This window comes from Culex pipiens, chromosome 1 (assembly GCF_016801865.2).
Source record: "Culex pipiens pallens isolate TS chromosome 1, TS_CPP_V2, whole genome shotgun sequence".
Lineage (NCBI taxonomy): Eukaryota > Metazoa > Arthropoda > Insecta > Diptera > Culicidae > Culex > Culex pipiens.
Window position 1 is genome coordinate 48500642 of NC_068937.1, and position 20171 is coordinate 48520812.

At 45.1% G+C, this 20171-nt stretch overlaps 4 protein-coding genes across 4 annotated transcripts; 1 reads left to right on the forward strand and 3 right to left on the reverse strand.

The window, feature by feature from the left end:
• Positions 1-3112: 3112 nt before the first annotated feature.
• Positions 3113-5266, reverse strand: LOC120416413 (sphingomyelin phosphodiesterase 1-like). The gene is made up of 4 exons (XM_039578165.2): positions 4986-5266; positions 4770-4931; positions 3620-4717; positions 3113-3563 (listed from the first exon to the last, which is right to left on the reverse strand). Exons 1-4 carry the CDS (start codon positions 5208-5210, stop codon positions 3270-3272), a joined length of 1779 nt encoding a protein of 592 aa, XP_039434099.1. The 5' UTR covers positions 5211-5266; the 3' UTR covers positions 3113-3269.
• A 69-nt stretch (positions 5267-5335) lies between these two features.
• On the reverse strand, positions 5336-7498 carry LOC120416412 (sphingomyelin phosphodiesterase-like). The gene is made up of 4 exons (XM_039578164.2): positions 7321-7498; positions 6788-7248; positions 5756-6730; positions 5336-5700 (listed from the first exon to the last, which is right to left on the reverse strand). Exons 1-4 carry the CDS (start codon positions 7436-7438, stop codon positions 5362-5364), a joined length of 1893 nt encoding a protein of 630 aa, XP_039434098.1. The 5' UTR covers positions 7439-7498; the 3' UTR covers positions 5336-5361.
• A 181-nt stretch (positions 7499-7679) lies between these two features.
• On the reverse strand, positions 7680-9838 carry LOC120416411 (sphingomyelin phosphodiesterase-like). Its single transcript, XM_039578163.2, has 3 exons — positions 9620-9838; positions 8133-9565; positions 7680-8069 (listed from the first exon to the last, which is right to left on the reverse strand). The coding sequence occupies exons 1-3, from the start codon at positions 9738-9740 to the stop codon at positions 7707-7709; spliced, it is 1917 nt and encodes a 638-aa protein (XP_039434097.1). The 5' UTR covers positions 9741-9838; the 3' UTR covers positions 7680-7706.
• A 5685-nt stretch (positions 9839-15523) lies between these two features.
• Positions 15524-17731, forward strand: LOC120416410 (sphingomyelin phosphodiesterase-like). The gene is made up of 4 exons (XM_039578161.2): positions 15524-15636; positions 15691-15833; positions 15891-17258; positions 17312-17731. The coding sequence occupies exons 1-4, from the start codon at positions 15534-15536 to the stop codon at positions 17675-17677; spliced, it is 1980 nt and encodes a 659-aa protein (XP_039434095.1). The 5' UTR covers positions 15524-15533; the 3' UTR covers positions 17678-17731.
• Positions 17732-20171: the final 2440 nt, after the last annotated feature.

Genomic DNA, 20171 nt, shown 5'->3' on the forward strand with positions numbered 1-20171 from the left:
CAAGTTATAATTACAAATGTTTAATTTAGTCGGCTTTGGCCAGTTTTCGCACTTAAATCAATTTTAAGGGAGTGTCAAGATTGAAACATCTTTCATAAGAAAAGTGACAACAATGATCAGAGTTCATGCTTTCCATTCCCAATTCCGAACAAAGTTTATTGTATTGTAGGTATTCAGTGCCGAAATCGATGTTTGAACAATATGTTCAAGTTAGTTAAAAAAAATCCTAAGTAAATATTTAAACAAGAAAAAGGCGCCTATAAATAAAGTCAAACTACAAATTAGCTTGATAATTTGGATTTAAATACTAAAAATATTGTTTTATGTAAAAACAGAGACATCATCTAACTTTTTAAAATAAAAAAAATAAAATTTGAATTTTGAGTTTCTAAAAAAAAAATATCTTGGATTATTAAAAACATTAATTCACAATTTTTTGATATGTTTTGTAAAATTTTCCGAGGAATCTGATAAAAAATATTTTCAGACAAAGACTTTTTGGTCCCGTGACCTTCAAAAGAGCATTTTATGTTTTTATTTGACCTTTCAAAATGTGAGGCTAGTTAGTTGCAACTTTTAACTATTTTTCCTTGAAAGCACCTTTTGTTTGCGCCCAAGACAGCAAAAAACGGTTGAAATGGTGCGGAGCTATGATTTTTTTTTTTTTGAAAATTGTGGTTTTTGCAAAAATCGGCAAAAATGGCAATTTTTCGGACCACCCTAACACGACGTACGTCATACTAATAGCCAAACAAAAAAATACGGGTCTAACTATTTCTGCCAAGGAACTCCCAGAAAAATTTTGAGCTGGACCGGAGAACTTTTTTTTTCCAAGTCATGCTGTTTTCGTGGGGAAATGCTGCACATTAATATTTCATTAATCTTGGGAAGATTATCATTTCTAGATTCATCCAATTTTAATATTGACATAAAATAATAAATTTATAAATATTATAGTCATAAAATGAAATTTGTTATTGGTGAAAAAAAAAACACTTTTTTGTGTGGAGCGTAGACAATCGCTGAACCCCTCCGCCCTCCTGGTTTATGGATGGTCCCTTTTTGAAATCAATCAAAAAAGAGAATTCTAGGGGAAATATACCCATTTTAAGCATAATAAGCGATCGTGTTTGAATGATGCTGGATAATCTGGAGTTTTCCTAGAAATTTACTAAAACCAAGTACACCAGCGAGTAGAACACCTTTGTGTGAACATTTCTGTTTATTTTTAGTTTTATTAAAACTTCTGCTATTCCTTTTACAAGCATTTGTTCAATTCAATTCAATTCGGTTTTATTGGTGAATAATCAAGATACAATAAGTTCTTTTGAGGTACATAACAGAGTTTTGGAGTTCCTTACAGCTGTGCGTTACATCATAATCCATTTTGGAACAGTTATTGCTTGTAAATAAAGGTGTCACCAAGAGTAAGAAAAAAATAAATAAAAATAAAATTGCAAGGGAAAGGGGATAGAAATAGAAAAAGCTTAAAACTAGATCACAGTTTTTTATCCTTTATAGATGTGCTTGATCATCAGCTCCCCAAGGGCCAGGAATTGTTCCGCCTTGTTACGGCAGGTCCGAAACCGCGTCATCATCTCCCCTGCGAGAGCAAAGAACTCTGGCAGGGTAAAGAGATCTTCTCCGGTAACTTCTTGCTGGGCCGTATTGCCACTGCCGGCAGCGACCACGCTGGCGAACGATCGCCCCCATCCAGGAGGGAACGATGAGTTATCCGCTGGAACCGTACGATGACCAGCTGCCGGCACGGTTTCGCTCGTACTTCGTTGAGGAGGGTGGGACGCTGCTGCTTTCTTCTTCCTCTTTTCCTGCTCCTCGAGGTAGTTTTTCCGTGCGCTGCATCCACGGTAGTTGCTGGTATGGTTACCTCCGCAGTTGGCGCACTTGATGCGCGCCTACGTTTGCTCTGCCTTGTCCCCCAAGTCCGCTTTGCACGGCAGTGCACACGCCTCAGAGAGGTGTGATTCACCGCACTTCACACAGCGGGGCGGGAGGTTGCAGTTCCGCGAGCCGTGGCCGAATTTCTGGAAACGGTGGCATTGTGCTGCGTCCGACGGGTTCTTTGAGTAAAACTGCCAGTTTACCCAAAACCCGTCCAACGCCTTAGTTCACCGCAGGTCTTGAATTTTGACGGTGCCGCGGTCGAAGTACAACAGGTATAGTGTGTGTGTACCTGTGACTGTAGTCTTCCGCGAGAGCACTTTTATGTCACGCGGCGTTATTCCAGCACCCGAGAGGTCCTTCTTGAGGTCGGAGATCGGGCGGTCTTGGTACCCCTGCAAAACGACCTTAACGGCAGTCTTCTGCACAGGGTCGAATGTGTAAAACTTGAAGTTTTGACGCTTCAATTTCTCCACAACTAGGTCGAAGTTCTTTTCGTCAAATGTGTAAACTTGCACTGACGACTTACCGATTTTCAGACAATATCCGAGGCCTTCCAGCAACTCGTCAACATCGTCCGCCAACGTGTCCAAAACAAAAATTGGAGGTGGTCTACGTTCCTTTGGAGAATTGTTCTTTTTTGGCGTCGGCACTTTCTTCCGTGCACGCCCGTCATCGTCGTCGTTGTCGGTAGTGCTGCTACCGTCGGTGTTGTTGTTTTCTTCGTCGTCACTCAGCATCTGGAACTCGTTCCTGATGGGGATGTTGGCGGATGTTGATGTGCCACTGGTCGTGGCACCGGAAGTACCGGAACGGGTTCGCACTGGTGATCTCGGAACGTATCCGGGATGTAGATACTTTTTGTCGATTCCATCTGCGCCCACGCTCCCCTGCGCGATGGCGGCCGACACGGCGTTTGTTTGTTTACCTTTTTGCACACGGCCGGTAGACGAACTTCGCGGGTTTTTCGAGGCCGCACTCGAACTGCCACGGCCGCGGCCGGCCTTTGGCATGCTGGAGAAGCAAACTCGCGGGTAATTACTATCAACTACGGCGAAAAATTTCGAAAAAACGGTAGAGCACAGGGCACTTGACTGCTGCTTGCTCTCGTGCGTACACGGAGGTGTTACAAGCATTTGAAAAAAATATTTCCCAAATGTATTCTAATCAATCAAATGCATTTGTAGAGTGGTGTAATTATCAATTTTACTAAGGAAAACAAACGAACACCATTTGATCACTTGAGTCAATAAACGCTTGCTGATAAAGCTAGCAATGTTTAGCATCCTAGTATTACGTCTAGTCACATCACGTGACTAATCTTACGATTATTAACAGATTCGATTTTGCATTCGAATCAATGGCATTTATTTGGAAATCAATGTTTTACAATGTTCATTTCCAACAATATTGCAAAGGGTTTCCCTGCGACACTCTTCACTACAATTTTGGCCAACTCCTCGAAACTGATATGAGTGATATTTCTTAAATAGATCATCATCCTTGCTTAGTTTTGTAAATAAATCATGTAACGAAGAAGGCGTTAGATCTTGCAGATTATATGCAGCTTTCATATCATACTCTAGCTTCCAGGATGGTTTCTGGTTCTTCCTATTGGTCTCTTCAAGGTCGAAGAAATATGTTTGGTGATTTTCCACAGCCTGAAAATTGGAAATCGATCGTTATCCACTCCATTAGATACTCTCCCTAAACTTACATATGACTTTGGGTCCACTTCATAAACTCGATAGCTCGGATTAACTCCGCTGTAAGCTGCCAGCGACCCTGCGTTCCACGCTACCCCAATCGCTTCCTTACCCCTGTACGACAGCCTAAACTCGTCCAAGTGGGTGTTCCCGTTGAACTCCGCTACGATTACGTGCGCGAAGCGGTTCACAATTTTCCTATACTGAGCGGTCCAATCGGCCAGCAGGAGCTCACTTCGCGGAGGGAGGTGAGCCATAATGTGCACACGCTCACCGTTGAGTTCGGCTTTTTCGAGTGTGTCGTACAGATATTGCAGTTGGCGGAAGTAGAATGTGTTTGTCGGGTGCAGGAGCCACCAGTTGTAGATGTTGGCAATGTTGTTGTTCAGAACGATCACCCTGAGACCTTCTCGTAATTTTACGCTGTAATATCCCTCATGGTTTGTCGGGAATTCAAGTCCTGGGCGTACGTAGAACTTGGTCTTAAGGACATCCTCGAAATCTTTGTAAAGGTACTCATGGCCAACATCTCCAGCTTCCGCTGGAGAAAACTTTCCCCAGGTATGAGTGTCGTGCAGTCCCAACGCCAAGATCACAGGAACCTCTTTGAAAGCCAACTTGGCCCGAACCACCGCAGCGGCCTTCCTAATATCTCTCGTGACGTAACTCTTCGTCAATTCCCACGCGTGATGATGAATAATGTTCCCGGTCATATAGATCACATCAATGTCCTTGTGCTTCGCAGCCATCTGCTCGAGAGCGTGCTGAAAGGCGAACGCCGGTTGGTCGCAATGTCCCAAGTCACCCCACTTGTTGTTGCGCACCCTGAACGGGTCGATGTACCGACAGCAAGCTCCGGAATCACAATCACTTTCCGCACCAATAACGTACTCCTGATCCATGTGAATGTCTCCAAGGTGAAGGATCTTCATGGGTTTGCCGATCTTACCTGAAATCTTGTATTCTTTTGATTTTGGGCTTATCGCGACCTGCTGTCTGATAGTATCAGATCCCTTCCGATCGCTACATCCAACGTCCTCCAACGTTTGACGGCAAAAGTCGTCGGCGGTAAGATCTTGCCGAGCTTGGATGATGTGAGTGAGGGAGTCCTACAATGCACGATACTTAGTATAGTTTACCTCAGAGTCTCCAGGTACCTACAATGTTAATCCTAGCGATACCATTGCAGACATGTATCGGGCGACCCGACAGCCGACACAGCGTTCTTCCAACGACCTCAACGGTAGCTTTAGGAATGTCTCTTCTTCGAGTCATTTTGATCAAGGTGTAGAACACTAGTCGACACGAGAGACACAGCTTCGCCTGGAAGAGACTGTTTTACGTCACCAGACTTTATGTGTAACTCAAACTACCGACATTAGAAGTCTCCACGATATCCGCAAGGACCAACGTCTCATTTTGCAGCAGCTTATCGATTACTTTTGCGTAGTTTTGTCCCACTGTACCTCGCATCAACAGCGACAAAAAGTTGTTGAAAAAGTCAACTTCTTCGGTGCCCACATTCACGCTTATCTGTTGGCTTGCACCAACCAACAAGCTTAAACCTACCACTACAAGACCTATCACTTTCACGAGCCTCATTCTGAAGTGCACCACTTCACTTACAGATCCTCCCTGGATTTTTATAACCCTTTCACCTAGATAAACTCTGTTTGTTCAACTGCTACCCTGTTGACGTTCTCTACATTGCAAAACACTCGCAAACATAAATCTCATCGCTTTATTGACACTATCAATCGAAGAACGTTTCCCGAAGCTCGTCACACTTCACATCGTCACCCATTTCGCTGACCACAACCTGGCACAGGTGGTTCAGCAGGCAGTTCTCGTCGCAACCCGCTTCCAGCGAGGGATCGCCCAGCTTGACCTTGAACTGCCAGTACCGGTAGAGTTCATCGCGCCCAGCGGGCGTTCCCAGCCGCTTGACCATTCGATCCGCTTCCGCCGGACTCAGGTTGTGCATGTCAAACTCCTCGGCAAACGAGTACAGCTTGAACCAATCCGGACGTCGATCCGGCGTCAGGTTAGCGTCCGTCAGGTTGAAGATGTACGACTCGAAGTCGGTTACTTGCTGGAATTGCATGATATTGAATACTGAAATCAACCTGAAGAAGTTAACTACTCACATAAGTCTCCGGATCCACGTAGTACACGATGTAGTTCGGGTTGATATCGCTGAACGCGGTCGTGCTGCCTCCGTTCCAGGCCACGTTAATCGCATGTTCTGGCGACTCGCGAGAGTAAAACACGTTGAACTCATCACGATGCGTGTGTCCATGGAACTGAGCACTAATAGTGTCGTGGAAGCGTTCCAAAATCCGACGGAACTCGCGCTGACAAATGCGGAACGTCGATCCGGACGATGCGTACGGGATGTGAGCTAGGATGTGAACCTTCTCGTTGTTACGTTCCGCCACGAGCAGAACGTCGTGCAGCCACTGCATCTGGTTCGCGAGATAGTCCGGCCTCCAGAGGATCCACCAGTTGAAGGTGTAACAGTCCTGGTTGTTCAATGCGACTACCCGAAGACCCGGGCGGATCAGATAGGTATAGAAACCACCCTGCTGGATGGTGTGCCGCGTAGATTGAGGCAACCAGTGACCCCAGAGATCCGCCGAGAAGCGGTACAGCCAGTCCATCGAAAAGTCCGGCCGGACGTTGATGGTTGGAGCGAAAACGTTCGTCGGATGTGCCTCATGGTTGCCGAGAATGTTCAAAACTGGCGTATCCGGGAAGGTGCGGATCAACTTGCTGTAGATACGATTCATAGCTCCAATGTTATGCCCAATCGATGTCTCCCAAACGCCGTGATCAATCATGTCCCCAGTGTGATAGATGTATGCCGCGTCCGGGTGAAATTCCGCGACGTGATCGATCACATCCTCGATGGCATCCCAGGGGGAGTCACAGTCCCGGTAATCTCCCCAGCGACCTGCCTGCTCCGATGGGTCTTCCGGAATACCTTGATCGTTACGGCAGCATGCCGGCCGGTTGCATACGGCGTTGTAACCCATTTGATACTTGGGATCGTAGTGCAGATCGGAAATCTGAACGATCTTGATATCGTTGGGACCGCGCGCGCTCGGAAAATGTTTGGATTCCTGTGGATGATTTGATATTCACTTTATCCTATCGATCTTAAAGCTTCTCCAACTTACCGTAACGGGTCGACCACTAGCGTCCACATTCACGGACCAATCCAAAAACTCCGGATCCGACAAGATGCACGCCGACGACTGGAAGATCACAGCGCAAACCGAGTCCGAACCCAGCGATGGTCGGTTATCGAAGATATAGATAAAGAAGTCAATATTGATCTCAATCACGCCGTAGCAAACGTCCGGTTCCTGAATCTGCAGCGTCGTACACAGCTCGTACGCCGTTCCAAACAGATCATCCCGGGTGGCCCCATTTTGCCGTTGCTGCATCAGCTGTCCCACGACCGACCGGCACAGCAGACAAATCTGACCCTCCCGCTGGATCGGCAGATCCTCCAGCTCCATGCCACGTTCCTCGCGCGGAATCTTCCAGGAATCGAGCATCTCCCGGAAGCGAGGTGTCTTCACTCCCGTGTGCTTCCAGATGCGGAACTCCCGCTCGAACTCCTTCTCGGCACGTGCTGACAAAGGAATGAAAACAATTTACGACCCGGTACTTGAAGCTCTGAAGAGTGTTTTGAGGACGTACTAACCGTATTCGTGCTGAAGTTGTTCAACTGTTGCGCTGTAATTCTTGGGCTTTACCTGGTACCCACTGCAGGTGGAGGCCAATGCCCCCACCAGTACCACGACGGTCAACACTAGTTTCATCTCGGACAAACCTGCGCGCTAGTGGCAGCAATACCACAGACTACCGGCATTCAATGCCGATTGGCAACTTTTATACGAGCCAATTGAAGATGTTCCCGCCGTTATCAGCTAATGTGTAACGCTTATCACTACATACCATCAATCAACGAAAATCGCGAGACAAACTGTGTGGTGGGTTGGGTCATGTTCGGATGTCTTCTTCACAAGTGTACCCCCCCGCGAATGTAACAACTAATAACAGAATTTAAAAATAAAACTGCATTCGTTTTTATTGCTCGAAATTCCACTTATCATCGTCGATCTCGCGGAACAGAGCGATAATTTCGTTGCACTTGGTGTCGTCGTTGGCGGTGTTGGTCACGATTTCGCACAGGTGGTTCATCAGGCACGCACCGTCGCAACCCTCCTCGATGAAGGGATCGCCGAACTTGACCTTGTGCTGCCAGTAGCGGTGCAGCTCGGCGGGGTTCGATCCGAAGCGGCGGGCCAGAGCGTCCAGCGACGCTGGCGAGCTGTTGGGGATGTTGAAGTCACGGTTGAACGAATACAGCGGCTGCCACAGCGGGTTCCGGAGCGGGTTGCGGTTCGCCTCGGACAGGCTGAAGAAGTAGGACTCAAAGTCGGTCACTTCCTGGAAAGGGGAAAGAAGGTTTGAATGGGGGTGATCGAGTTGAAGCGCACGATCGCGACTTACAAATGTCTGCGGGTTCACGTAGTACACGATGTAGTTGGGGTTGAAATTGCTGAATGGAACGGTACCGCCGCCGTTGAACGCTACGTTGATCGCGTGCTGCGGGTTGGCCTGTGAGTAGAACACGTTGAACTCGTCGGCGTGGGTGTGACCATGGAAGTGGGCCTGCACGGTGTTCCAGAAGCGGTCCAGGATACGACGGTACTGGCGAGACCAGGGAGCGAAACTGGTGCCTGCGCCGATTGGGATATGGGCCAGGATGTGGACCTTTTCGCCGGCTTGTTCAGCTTGCAGCAGGGTATCGTGCAGCCACTGGAGTTGACTTCGCAGGTAAGCAGGATCGTACAGAATCCACCAGTTGAAGGTGTACGCATCGTTGTTATTCAAGCCAATCACGCGGAAGCCTGGCCGAACCAGAGCGGTGTAGTAACCTCCGTGTTGAATCGTTGGTCTGGTCGCAGCTGGTAGCCACGTGGACCACTGATCGGCTACCAGATCGTAAACCCAGCTTGCGGAAAAGTCCGGTCGAGTGATGTGACTTGGAGCGAACACGTTTGTCGGGGTGATCTCGTGGTTACCCAGCACGTTGTATACCGGCTTGTTGGGGAACACCTGCTTCAACAGCTCCATAGTTCTTGTGATGGACCGAACGTTTCCAGGGATCGTTGTCATCCAGACTCCATGATCAATAATATCTCCGGTATGGTACACGTACGCCGCATCTGGATGACGACGACCAGCTTCCTGAACGGCATCCTCAACTGCCTTCCACGGTGAGTCACAGTCTCGGTAGTCTCCCCACTCTCCAGCACCTTCTGCCGGATTTTCTGGAATGCCCTGTTCTTCACGGCAGCAGCATGGTTCTCCGCAGACGGCGTTGTACCCCGTACGGTAGTGCGGATCGTAGTGCAGATCCGTCAGGTGGATGATCTTGATGTCGTTAGGACCTCGGTTGGGACCGGTTTTTGACGACGTGATCGGAGTACCTCCCGGTGCAACGTTGATCGACCAGTTCAGGAATTCGGGATCTTGCAGTACGCAAGCACCCGACTGGAAGATCACTCCGCAAATGGTTTGCGCAGTCAAGCTCGGTCTGTTGTCGATGATGTACAGGAAAATGTCGATGTTCTTGTCGATAACCTTGACGCAGTTCTCCGGCAGCAGAATTGCCAGCGAGTCGCAGGTCGATGCAGCCTGGGCAGCAATACGATCGCGATCCCAGTTCAGCACGCGTCGATAGGTCAGGTATGTGGTGACAAGCGATCGACACGCGGTACATTCCGTCGTTTGGTACTCCAACGGATGGTTGTCCAGCTCCTGACGGAACATATCCGGCTTGTGCTTCAAGTACTCGAACATCTCCTGAAGTCGCACAGACATGTTGCCCGTCTCGGTGTACAGCAGATGCTCCACAAGGAACTCCTTCTCGAACTCCTCTGCAAAATCAAGTGATCAATACCACAACTCCAACGTAACTCCGCCTAACTTACCGTTGAACTTCATCTGTTGCTGTACGATCTTGTCGTAGTTCCTCGGCTTAACCTGGTACCCATGGGTCACCCCAATCAGCAGCACCACTCCCAGAAAGAGTATCTTCCCGATCGCGACCATCTCGGCACGCAGTTGTCAACAGACTAAATCCAATAATTCACGCAGCAGCTGCCTGGCCTGTTGGCATTTGGAGAAATGCCGTGTCCAGTTTCGAGTGAACGCTGTAAACCCCCGCGCTTATATAGGCCATTCTGAACCAGTTTTTTTGGGGGAACTCTCTCCGTCTCACTTTCAGCTTTATCAAATGGGTATCGGAAGACGCCGACGCGTGAACGCGCGGGCTAAGGCAAAGGTGCTAACATCGTTTTCGAAAATAATTTATCACTTTTTGTTTTTGTTTAGTCATTGAACTCGCGCCACAAACTCTTGTCGGCTAAATTTGGCAAATGTTGAGGCCCATGTCTCTTCGACCTAGACATTGACCACCGTCGCAGGGGTCTGCGCTAATAAGTTGCTGTGTTTACTGTCAAACTTTCTCGCGTGAAGTGATAACGGACGGTTTTTGATTGACTAACACGTTTTGAGCCTGCCAGACGATATGGTCTCATGGTGAACGGTGGCGCGCACATGGCATGTTGCTTGATTTCGATTGATAAACTAACTGGTCTGGTGCGTGAGGAACGCGTGTAAAAAAAATAAGATGAAATGACGAGTAAAATTCAAAATGAGATTATTGTTCACATCATTGATCAGCTGATCAATGGATAGATTTTTATGCAATTCGTAGCCAGACTGACGCTCTCTAGAACCGCAGAATGTTAAAATATCTTGCCAAGCATAATAATTAATGAGAAATTTCTCAAATGTAATTTCTCTTATTCTAAGATCAAAAAAAAATCGACGCTGTCGTGCTAACTTGCGGCACGTCGCTTGTTGACGTTCCGATAAAACACGTTTTAATGTTTAACCTTGAATAAACAAACAATATAGCAGGTAATGTAAACAATAACAAACACGTTTTGTTTGGTTGACCATTCTGTGCATTGCCCCGAAGTTTGGTTGAATTTGGTTACCGAAATCCCGAAATATAATTGAAAATGTTTACGGTAGTCGAGCTCGTTCCTGTGTCAAACGCGTTTTGACCTGATATCCCTTTGGCCAATTGTCGCACTTACATTAATTTTCAGGCTGTGTCAAGATAGCACGACAAGATAGAAACTTCTTTCATATGGGTCATTCCATTTGAAGCGGAACAGCATTTGAAAATTACCATCTCCGATTCTGCTAAAATTTGGCAGAGCTGTTGAGACTATCAAAACATGCAAAAATCCCGAATTTCATTCTAATCGGACCACCCCCTCCATTTTTGTACCCTCCCAAAAAATCGACTTTTTGGCGATTTTTGAGCGAAACCCCTATCTTCAAACGACGATAACTCTTGAACCACAAATCTTAGAGGGTCGGTATTAGACTTAATTTTGAAGTAAACTGGACGTAGAATCCATTTCCGTGATCAAAATTTAGATTAAAATATGTTTTCTACCTGTATTGCGCAATTGAAAACTTGAAATGGCCGTATCTCAATACAGCCCTATTTATTTTTCAAATTTGACCTCACCATCGTGTTCCCCGTCCAATTTAACATAAGAATCTCTTATCGACAGAAAGGAATATGTTTCGTTCCAGAGGTATCGAATTTTAAAGTTTTGAGTATTTGAGATTACCTAAATTAGCTACATTCGCCGCATATGCTAGAAGCACTCAGTCGTGCTGATCAATAATTACTACCTGGTACTCTGTAAGATGAATTATTTTTATAATTTTATACGATTTTGAGATAATCAATTCTCATGGGTTCTAGAACTTTTGCCATGTGCGGTAGCGAAATAGTGCCATTCAGCAAAAACCCCAAAATCTGCCTTACGGTTTGAAGATTGATCATATTAAACCGATTTTTATATGGGTCATTCCATCTGAAGCGGAACAGCACTTGAAAATTGCAATATCCGATTCTGCTCAAATTTGGCAGAGCTGTTGAGACTATCAAAACATGCAAAAATCCCGGATTTCATCCAAATCGGATCACCCCCTCCATTTTTGTACCTCCCCAAAAAATCGACTTTTTGGCGATTTTGGAGCGAACCTCCTAGTTTCAAACGGCGATAGCTCAGGAACCACAAATCTTAGAAGGTCGGTTTTAGCTTCAATTTTGAAGGAAATTGGACGTAGAATCCATTTCCGTGATCAAATTTTCGATTAAGATGTTTTGTCTACCTGTATTGCGCAATTGAAAACTTTAAATGGCCGTATCTCAAAACAGCCCTATCTATTTTTTAAATTTGACCTCACTATCGTATTCCCCGGCCAATTTTACATAGGAATCACTTATCGACAGAAAGGAATATGTTTTGTTCCAGAGATATCGAATTTTAAAGTTTTGAGTATTTGAGATTAGCTAAATTAGCTACACTCGCCGCATCTGCTCGAAGCACTTGGACGCGTTGATCAATAATTACTACCTGGTGTATGAATCCAGTAGTATCGCCAAAAAGTCGATTTTTTGGGAGGGTACAAAAATGGAGGGGGTGGTCCGATTTGGATGAAATTCGGGATTTTTGCATGTTTTGATAGTCTCAACAGCTCTGCCAAATTTTAGCAGAATCGGAGATGGTAATTTTCAAATTTGCATTTTTTCTTGCACACTTCAGGTGGAATGACCCATATGAAAAGTGACAAAAATGCATGGAGTTTTTTTCGCTTTTTCGCTTCGCTTCGCATCGCTAGGAGACGGTGATTTTAGCGGATTGCAGACTGGATTTCGCCATGTTAAGTGATGATTGTCTAAGCCCAAGTTGCCTAGGAATTGATAACTGGGAAAAGAACCAACTCCACCTGAACCAGATTCTCAACACCATGACAGCCGTCCATTGCCGGCCGCTCCCATCTCCACCGCGCACCAGGGACAAGGAAGGGGATTTGGAAGACGGGAAGTGTTGATGCTCCACTTTTTTCAGAGTATTAAGGGAAAATCTCCACGGTATCCTCAAGTAAGTTTCGCTTGGAGTTGGACGGTTTTTGGGAAGGTAAAAGGTCTAGGATACGCTCTAAGCAAGCGTTGCGACCATTGGCATAGTGTGTTTAAGGGCTATAGTTTTATTCTCAAGGCAAGCAATCGGATGCTGCTGTAGAGACAATTCCCGTTTAATTACATTGGATTTTGATTGTTACTCTCAAGGCATGGATTTTTTTTCGGTTTTTGTTGAATATCTCAGGATTGAAATCGAATTTTGGGGTTCTGTGAAGGTCTAAAGGTGAGGCATTATGATCTACACAAAATGGCATTCTTAGTTCAATTTGGCTCAAAATGCACGTGCGACAAGTTAGCACGACAGCGACGAAATGTAAAAAAATAACAGAACAGAATAACAGGAAAATGTACAAATTATTCAACCAGACTAATTATCAATGTCTGGTACCTTCATATAAATTAAACTGATATGAACTTCCCACTCGGAAAATAATCTGGTAAATTTTAGTGTCTGGCGCAGGCGGACGTTTGTCGTGCAGTTCAGACACACTTCCCTACCCAAGTAACATTTTTAAACCAACTAGCCACCACCAAGTTTTATTAAGGTTTTATTGTAGCATCTTGATTGCTTAATAGTTTTATTTGGGCATTTACCGCAACCAACAAGCAAGAGCTAATTAATAGGTTATAACAAGGTTTTATGCCTCGGACATAAAACCGGGAGAAAATAAAAGCCGACTGGCTTTCAATAAGGTTTTATGAAAGTTTTAATAGAGGCTTAAAAACCAGATGGCAATGCCATGCCAAACGGTTTTATCGCATGCTTTGTTAAAACCAAGGGTGTTGTAACTGTCAGGTGCCATTAGGCATGCAAAAAGCTCACTTAAAACCATAAGCTCCTAATAGAGCATTTATCGCGGCCAAAAAGCAGTGCATAAATATGGCGCTAAACGCGTGCTCTGATTGAATATGATTGACCGCCATCTTGGCAGAAAAAAATTAAAAATCATAAATTTGATGAAAACACACAATTATGATGAATTTGTGACATCGTTAGCATAGCCACAGAAATTCAAACATAATTTGAACATTTTTTGCAAAGATTTGCAACACAATATTTTTTAACATTAAAAACTATGATTACAAAATAATGATTTTTGATGAAGCGAGTTGATTTTTTTGGCTCTATCTCCCATGCAATCATCAATAAAATTTTAACCGCAGCTGAATTTGAGCCACCAATTTCGAGAAATAAGGTTTGAAATTATTTCAATTACCTCCAATATCTATCATATCATCATCACCATTTTTGACAACCATCTCCATAATTTCATTTGGCAAGACGAAGACTCATTTTTTTGCCAGAGTAAAATCTGTTTGTCATAAGACGCATGAAGACGTATGAAATGTCATTTTCCCTAACTCCTAACAAGGTTTTAACAAAGGCTTTATCAAGGCTTTAAGGAGGTTGTTAGGATTTCGTTGTAAAGCCTTGAACTCCTATGTGGGTTTTATAAATAGGCCGTAACAACCTTTTGCGGAGGTCCTTTTGGGTTTTAAGTGAGGTTTATCGGGGTTGTGGGGAGGCTGTTACGACTTGGTGGTTTTAATGTTGGTTTTGGCTGATAGGTTTTATAGCGGTTGTGACAGCTTTGATTAAGCTTAAAATGTTACTTGGGTAGTAACATTTTTAAACTTACAGGTTTTATCATGGTTCTGAAAACCCTCATACGGCCTAAATAGGCTTTTATGGCCTACTTAAAACCCAAAATGTTACTAGGGTTGGCACACTTATTCTAGTCAAGTTTTGCGTAACGCCAGACGTATCTGGCGAAAATCGGGCAAAATTTCTGCCAGCTGTCTGGCAACAAAATCAACCGGTTCAATCGGTTGAACCGTGCACGACCGGTTTGTGTCATATTCGCCAGAAATCATGGCAGAAATCTGGGGCAAATCTGGGGGAAATTCTGCCAGATGGCTGGCCCCCAGACGAACGCCAGAAATGCGTCCGCCATTTCCGACCGGGTTGTTATGCTGTGACAACAAATTTGACTTTTCAAAGCAGTGCTTTGCTTCAATAGCAAAATTATAGTATCACTTTTGACAGTGTATGAGTTCCTTCAATTCACTACTCGATGGCTGGCAGCGAAATTATAGGAAAATATAATTTGCATCAGACTTGGATCATGCATGCTGATACAGCTCATTCCAGTCCCAGTTATAATGCCTCACGCTCCTTCCGATAACATTTCAGAATGGCAGAGAACAGTTCTACCATCTGTTCGACTTCCACGAACCTGTGAGCCGGTTTTGAAAAGCCTTCGAACTGAACTCCGAGATCGTTCTCGTTCATCTCGTCCTGCTGAAAACCCGCAACAACGTGCATCAAGAACAAGAAGATCTAGCCGTTAAATCATTTTTTGTTTAAATGTATGTTTTGATAACTTGGCTATATTTATGTTTGTAACTAGTTTTAAGTAACCAAACTACATTGAGACCACCGGGTCAGATGATTTGAAACAAACAAACAACAAATCCGGTCCTAAACATAAAAGCAAATAAATTAATAAATCACGACTTTGCTAAAAAAGATCAAGAATTTAAAGGTTATCAAACATGAATATAGCTTATTGACATCAGTTTCAGCGCATACAAAACTAATGATTGACATTAACCGAAAATCACCTTTAAATATATTTTTAAAGAATACTTGAATGATATCAAACTTGATTTGTTGCATAGCATTCAATCAATGATAAATCTAGGTAGTACACTCAAATATTTGCCCAAGTGCACAAATAGAAAAGAGATTTTTTATATAAATCCAAGATTCCACCGACAATCATGCAGTTCAGAGCAAGCTTTCTAAGTTATTTCTTAAAAACATGAAAATCAATTGTCGATGTGCAGTATTCATTATTTGGTGGAGCATTACAAACCTGATAATGTTCGCGAAGGGTTCCGCTCCGTGTGAAATATCAGACATAGGTAATCTGTAAAATCATTCCAATTTGAAAACCTTACCGTTTTTCTTTCTTTCAGCTAAAGCTGAAACTTATTTCCACGATGCCTTTGCTGCAAGTTTCGATGAGAAAAAAATGTCTTCTGATTCGAAGCAACTCATGTACTGCCTGAAAAATAAAGATGAAGCTCTGACGTTAGCAGAAATTCCGAAATGTGTGAAGGTATACTTTCGAGTGAATGAAAATCGTGTGTTGTTCAGATAAATTTCGTTTTTTAAGCCTCGCTACTGTCTTCTCTGTCGAGTGGCGATGCACACCCTGATCAGCACATTTAAACAACTGAAACAAGTACCTCAACAATTAAAACCTGGAATACTACAAGTAACTCAAGGTCTTTGCCGACTTGCTGAATACCCAAAGGAGTATTGTGCTGACCTTATCAACATTTTTATTGTGAGTGATTTTCAGCAGAGTTCACTAGTTTTAGCTAAAACCATTTATCTGCAGGATTCCATACTCGAAATTTTGAAAACCAACGATCACATCACGTCGCACGACATTTGCGCACTGCCCTTAGGTCCAATTGGTTGTGTTCAGGAACCTACCGGAGCTTCCGTGGACCCGATAAAACTCGACGATTTCAACTTCAAATCAACCGTTTCGGTAGCGTACAACAAAACCTGGCCAACGAAGATACTCCACATCACCGACATTCACTACGACCCAAAGTACGTCGGGGGGGTTGAGTCCGAAGAGGTTGTGAAGCAGTGCAAGAAGATGTTTGGGTGCTGTCGAGTTGGCAACACCGGTAAACCGGATGAGACCTACTGGGGAAACTATAACCATTGCGACACTCCGAAGACTTTGCTGGAGGCAAGTTTGAAGAAGATTGCGGAACAGCACTCGGATGCCAAAATGGTGTACCTGACCGGAGATCTGGTGAGACATCACATAACGGAGCTTGATTTTGAAACGTTGAAGGCGGACACGGACTATGTGCTGGGACTGTTTATTGAGATATTCAAGGACATCCCAATTGTGTTTGCGATTGGGAATCATGACACGGATGTCTTTGGAATGTTTTCTTCAGGTAGTGACTCTAGTAACGCTGGACAGTCAAAGGTTTACAAATACTATCAAAGTTGGATCGAGAAGTTGTGGAAGAATGGTCAAATAACCCGGAAACCTCGCGAAATCGAATGGCCCCAAAACGGCGAAGGTTACTACTCGATTCCAACGAAGGAACGCCTCCGACTGATTGTCCTGAACAGCAACGTTGCGTACATGTACAACTGGTGGCTCCTAGCGGATCCAAACTTGTACCATGCCCAACTCCAATGGCTCCAAGATACCCTTGCTCGCGCCGAGCAGCAACACCAGAAAGTTCACATCCTGTCGCACATCGCGCCCAATCACTACTCGCTACTCCCATCGTGGTCCCAGCAGTTTCAACGCATCGTTGAACGCTACCGAAACACGATCACAGCCCAGTTCAACGGTCACTCGCACCTTACGGAGTTTGCGATGTTCTACGACTCGCAAAAGCCAACCGAACCTATTGGGGTGGCCTGGAACGGAGGATCGCTGACTCCGCACAGTTTTCACAACCCGAACTACCACGTGGCGATGCTGGAGTCCGGGAAGTTTGTATGTCTTGAGATTTAAATGCTAAGATCTAAATCTAACCATTGAATTTGCAGTCGGTATCTACCCTGGAGACGTACACGATCGATCTGGGCAAAGCCAACAAGGACTCTTCGAAAGTCCCGGACTGGGAACTATCATCGAACATGACCGAAGAATTCAGACTGATGGATCTTTCACTCAAAAGTTTGGATGAACTCGTCCAGCGGATGACCAAAAACGAATCTGTGATGCAGCAATATTGGCGTTACGCCGTTAAAAAGGGTCCACGATCGGTGTCAGAACTTAGTGGCGAGTGTAAGGTGGCACTACTTTGTGGAATCGTGTCAACCGATGGGAAAAATAAGGCAAAGTGTGAAGGTCTCTTGAAGGGCACCAATTGGAGCCAAGGAACGGGAATATGTGCTTTGCAAAAATACTAAATTGTCGTTGTGAGCGCACTTACGAAACAAAATTTCTGCATACATTTTTATTAATGGTTGCCAAAAAAAAACACCTTTCCTGTATTTTGACCGCTGATCACATCCGTATTATATTGCAAGGCTTTGTTGATGGTTAGGATGTCCTAAACATCAAAGAAATCCCTGTAATCAAGACCTGCAGGTTTGTCGCCGTAACAAACAAATGGTAGATTTACATGTCTTAACTTCAGACAGAACCAAAATCCGCTGACAAAGAGTTCTTGGAGAACAACTCAACCTATGAAATAAAGTAGTCTACCACTGAGAAATTTCACGTAATTTCTTGACAAATAATAGGGCATAGTTGAGATCAACCTGTTCTAATTTGTAGATTTAACAAATATTCTTGCTAAAGATTTCATAGGCCTAGAATGAAGACTTTGCACAGTTGGTCCCAAATCTATTTCCAATCACTTTTTGTTGCACGTAGTGTTAATAGGGGGATGGCGTCGCTATTTTCAGACCACATTTTCCACTTTTGACGAAGAACTTCGTCTTAGGGCTCTATACAGGGTAGCAATCCAAAATTTCGCGGAGCGAAATGTAACGAAAAATTAAACGCGACTGCAAGATTTGTAACATTAATATCTCAGCTCCTGTTCAACACACGTAAAAGTGGTACCCACCAAACGAAAGGGGAGATTTCACGCATTCTTACTATACCTAATTAATGGCCATGAAATTTAGTTAAAGCACTTAAAAACTGAGTTTAAAATTATAAAACTGCTTCCACACAGCAAGCAAGCACGCACACAACACACACACGCGCACACTCTATCTCTTGACTCCGCCCCCAAAGCCTTGCCTGCGTTTGGCCTTGACACAATTTGGCGATTTATTCCTTTTGTGCTGCTGCTTCGCCAAACGCCAAAACGATTTGATATAAAAGGAGGTGCCGATCCAAAATCAAGGCAAATCAATTTTGGACGCCGACCTGGAAGGAGCTCCTGCTGTTGCTGATGCGGTACCGAGGAGGAAACCAGCCACGAGGAAATCCACGATCGGACGACGTTGCCGTGGAGATTTTGCGGGACGGGACCAAGGAAGGACGCGAGGGGTGAGGGATTTCACAGCTCGGCGAGCTGCCTTCACCCCGCTCCCCCAAACCGGTGATGGATTTCACAGCTCGAGGAAGCTGCTCTCACCCGGCGCCCGGTTGAGGAAGCGGCCAGATTCCGTCCATCGTGTTGCCATGGAGATTTTGCGGGACGGAACCAAGGAAGGACGCGAGGGGTGACGGGATCCACAGCTACGCAGAAAGCTGCTCTCACCCCTTCGCTCTCTCTTTGACAAATTTGACATTTCGGTAGTAATGGCCACCACCTGGATTGGCCGGAGGCCCCGGGGGTGTTCCGATAGGGGGACATTTGCGAAACCATAAGAGTTGGGGCAATATGGGTATCAAACTTTAGGGATTTTGATACTGGACATGAAATTTGACATTTTGGCAGTAGTGGCCGCCACCTGGAGTGGCCGCAGGCCCCGGGGATGTTCCGATAAGGGGACATTTGCGGAACCATAAGAGTTGGGGCAATATGGGTATCAAACTTTAGGGATTTTGATACTGGACATGAAATTTGACATTTTGGCAGTAGTGGCCGCCACCTGGAGTGGCCGCAGGCCCCGGGGATGTTCCGATAAGGGGACATTTGCGGAACCATAAGAGTTGGGGCAATATGGGTATCAAACTTTAGGGATTTTGATACTGGACATGAAATTTGACATTTTGGCAGTAGTGGCCGCCACCTGGAGTGGCCGCAGGCCCCGGGGATGTTCCGATAGGGGGACATTTGCGGAACCATAAGAGTTGGGGCAATATGGGTATCAAACTTTAGGGATTTTGATACTGGACATGAAATTTGACATTTTGGCAGTAGTGGCCGCAGGCCCCGGGGATGTTCCGATAAGGGGACATTTGCGGAACCATAAGAGTTGGGGCAATATGGGTATCAAACATTAGGGATTTTGATACTGGACATGAAATTTGACATTTTGGCAGTAGTGGCCACCACCTGGAGTGGCCGCAGGCCCCGGGGATGTTCCGATAGGGGGACATTTGCGGAACCATAAGAGTTGGGGCAATATGGGTATCAAACTTTAGGGATTTTGATACTGGACATGAAATTTGACATTTTGGCAGTAGTGGCCGCCACCTGGAGTGGCCGCAGGCCCCGGGGATGTTCCGATAGGGGGACATTTGCGGAACCATAAGAGTTGGGGCAATATGGGTATCAAACTTAAGGGATTTTGATACTGGACATGAAATTTGACATTTTGGCAGTAGTGGCCGCCACCTGGAGTGGCCGCAGGCCCCGGGGATGTTCCGATAAGGGGACATTTGCGGAACCATAAGAGTTGGGGCAATATGGGTATCAAACTTTAGGGATTTTGATACTGGACATGAAATTTGACATTTTGGCAGTAGTGGCCGCCACCTGGAGTGGCCGCAGGCCCC

Excerpts from the sequence above, each read along its gene's own strand:
- LOC120416413 (XM_039578165.2), bottom strand. The coding sequence starts at position 5,210 with ATGAGGCTCGTGAAAGTGATAGGTCTTGTAGTGGTAGGTTTAAGCTTG. Across the intron at positions 4,932-4,985 it reads ATATCGTGGAGACTTCTAAT|GCGAAGCTGTGTCTCTCGTG; the intron begins GTCGGTAGTTTG and ends AGTCTCTTCCAG. Across the intron at positions 3,564-3,619 it reads AAGTGGACCCAAAGTCATAT|GCTGTGGAAAATCACCAAAC; the intron begins GTAAGTTTAGGG and ends TCCAATTTTCAG.
- LOC120416412 (XM_039578164.2), bottom strand. The coding sequence starts at position 7,438 with ATGAAACTAGTGTTGACCGTCGTGGTACTGGTGGGGGCATTGGCCTCC. Across the intron at positions 7,249-7,320 it reads ACAACTTCAGCACGAATACG|CACGTGCCGAGAAGGAGTTC; the intron begins GTTAGTACGTCC and ends TTCCTTTGTCAG. Across the intron at positions 6,731-6,787 it reads CTAGTGGTCGACCCGTTACG|GAATCCAAACATTTTCCGAG; the intron begins GTAAGTTGGAGA and ends AATCATCCACAG.
- LOC120416411 (XM_039578163.2), bottom strand. The coding sequence starts at position 9,740 with ATGGTCGCGATCGGGAAGATACTCTTTCTGGGAGTGGTGCTGCTGATT. Across the intron at positions 9,566-9,619 it reads GCAACAGATGAAGTTCAACG|AGGAGTTCGAGAAGGAGTTC; the intron begins GTAAGTTAGGCG and ends TTGATTTTGCAG. Across the intron at positions 8,070-8,132 it reads ACGTGAACCCGCAGACATTT|GAAGTGACCGACTTTGAGTC; the intron begins GTAAGTCGCGAT and ends TCCCCTTTCCAG.
- LOC120416410 (XM_039578161.2), top strand. The coding sequence starts at position 15,534 with ATGAAAATCAATTGTCGATGTGCAGTATTCATTATTTGGTGGAGCATT. Across the intron at positions 15,637-15,690 it reads GTGTGAAATATCAGACATAG|CTAAAGCTGAAACTTATTTC; the intron begins GTAATCTGTAAA and ends TCTTTCTTTCAG. Across the intron at positions 15,834-15,890 it reads AAATTCCGAAATGTGTGAAG|CCTCGCTACTGTCTTCTCTG; the intron begins GTATACTTTCGA and ends TCGTTTTTTAAG.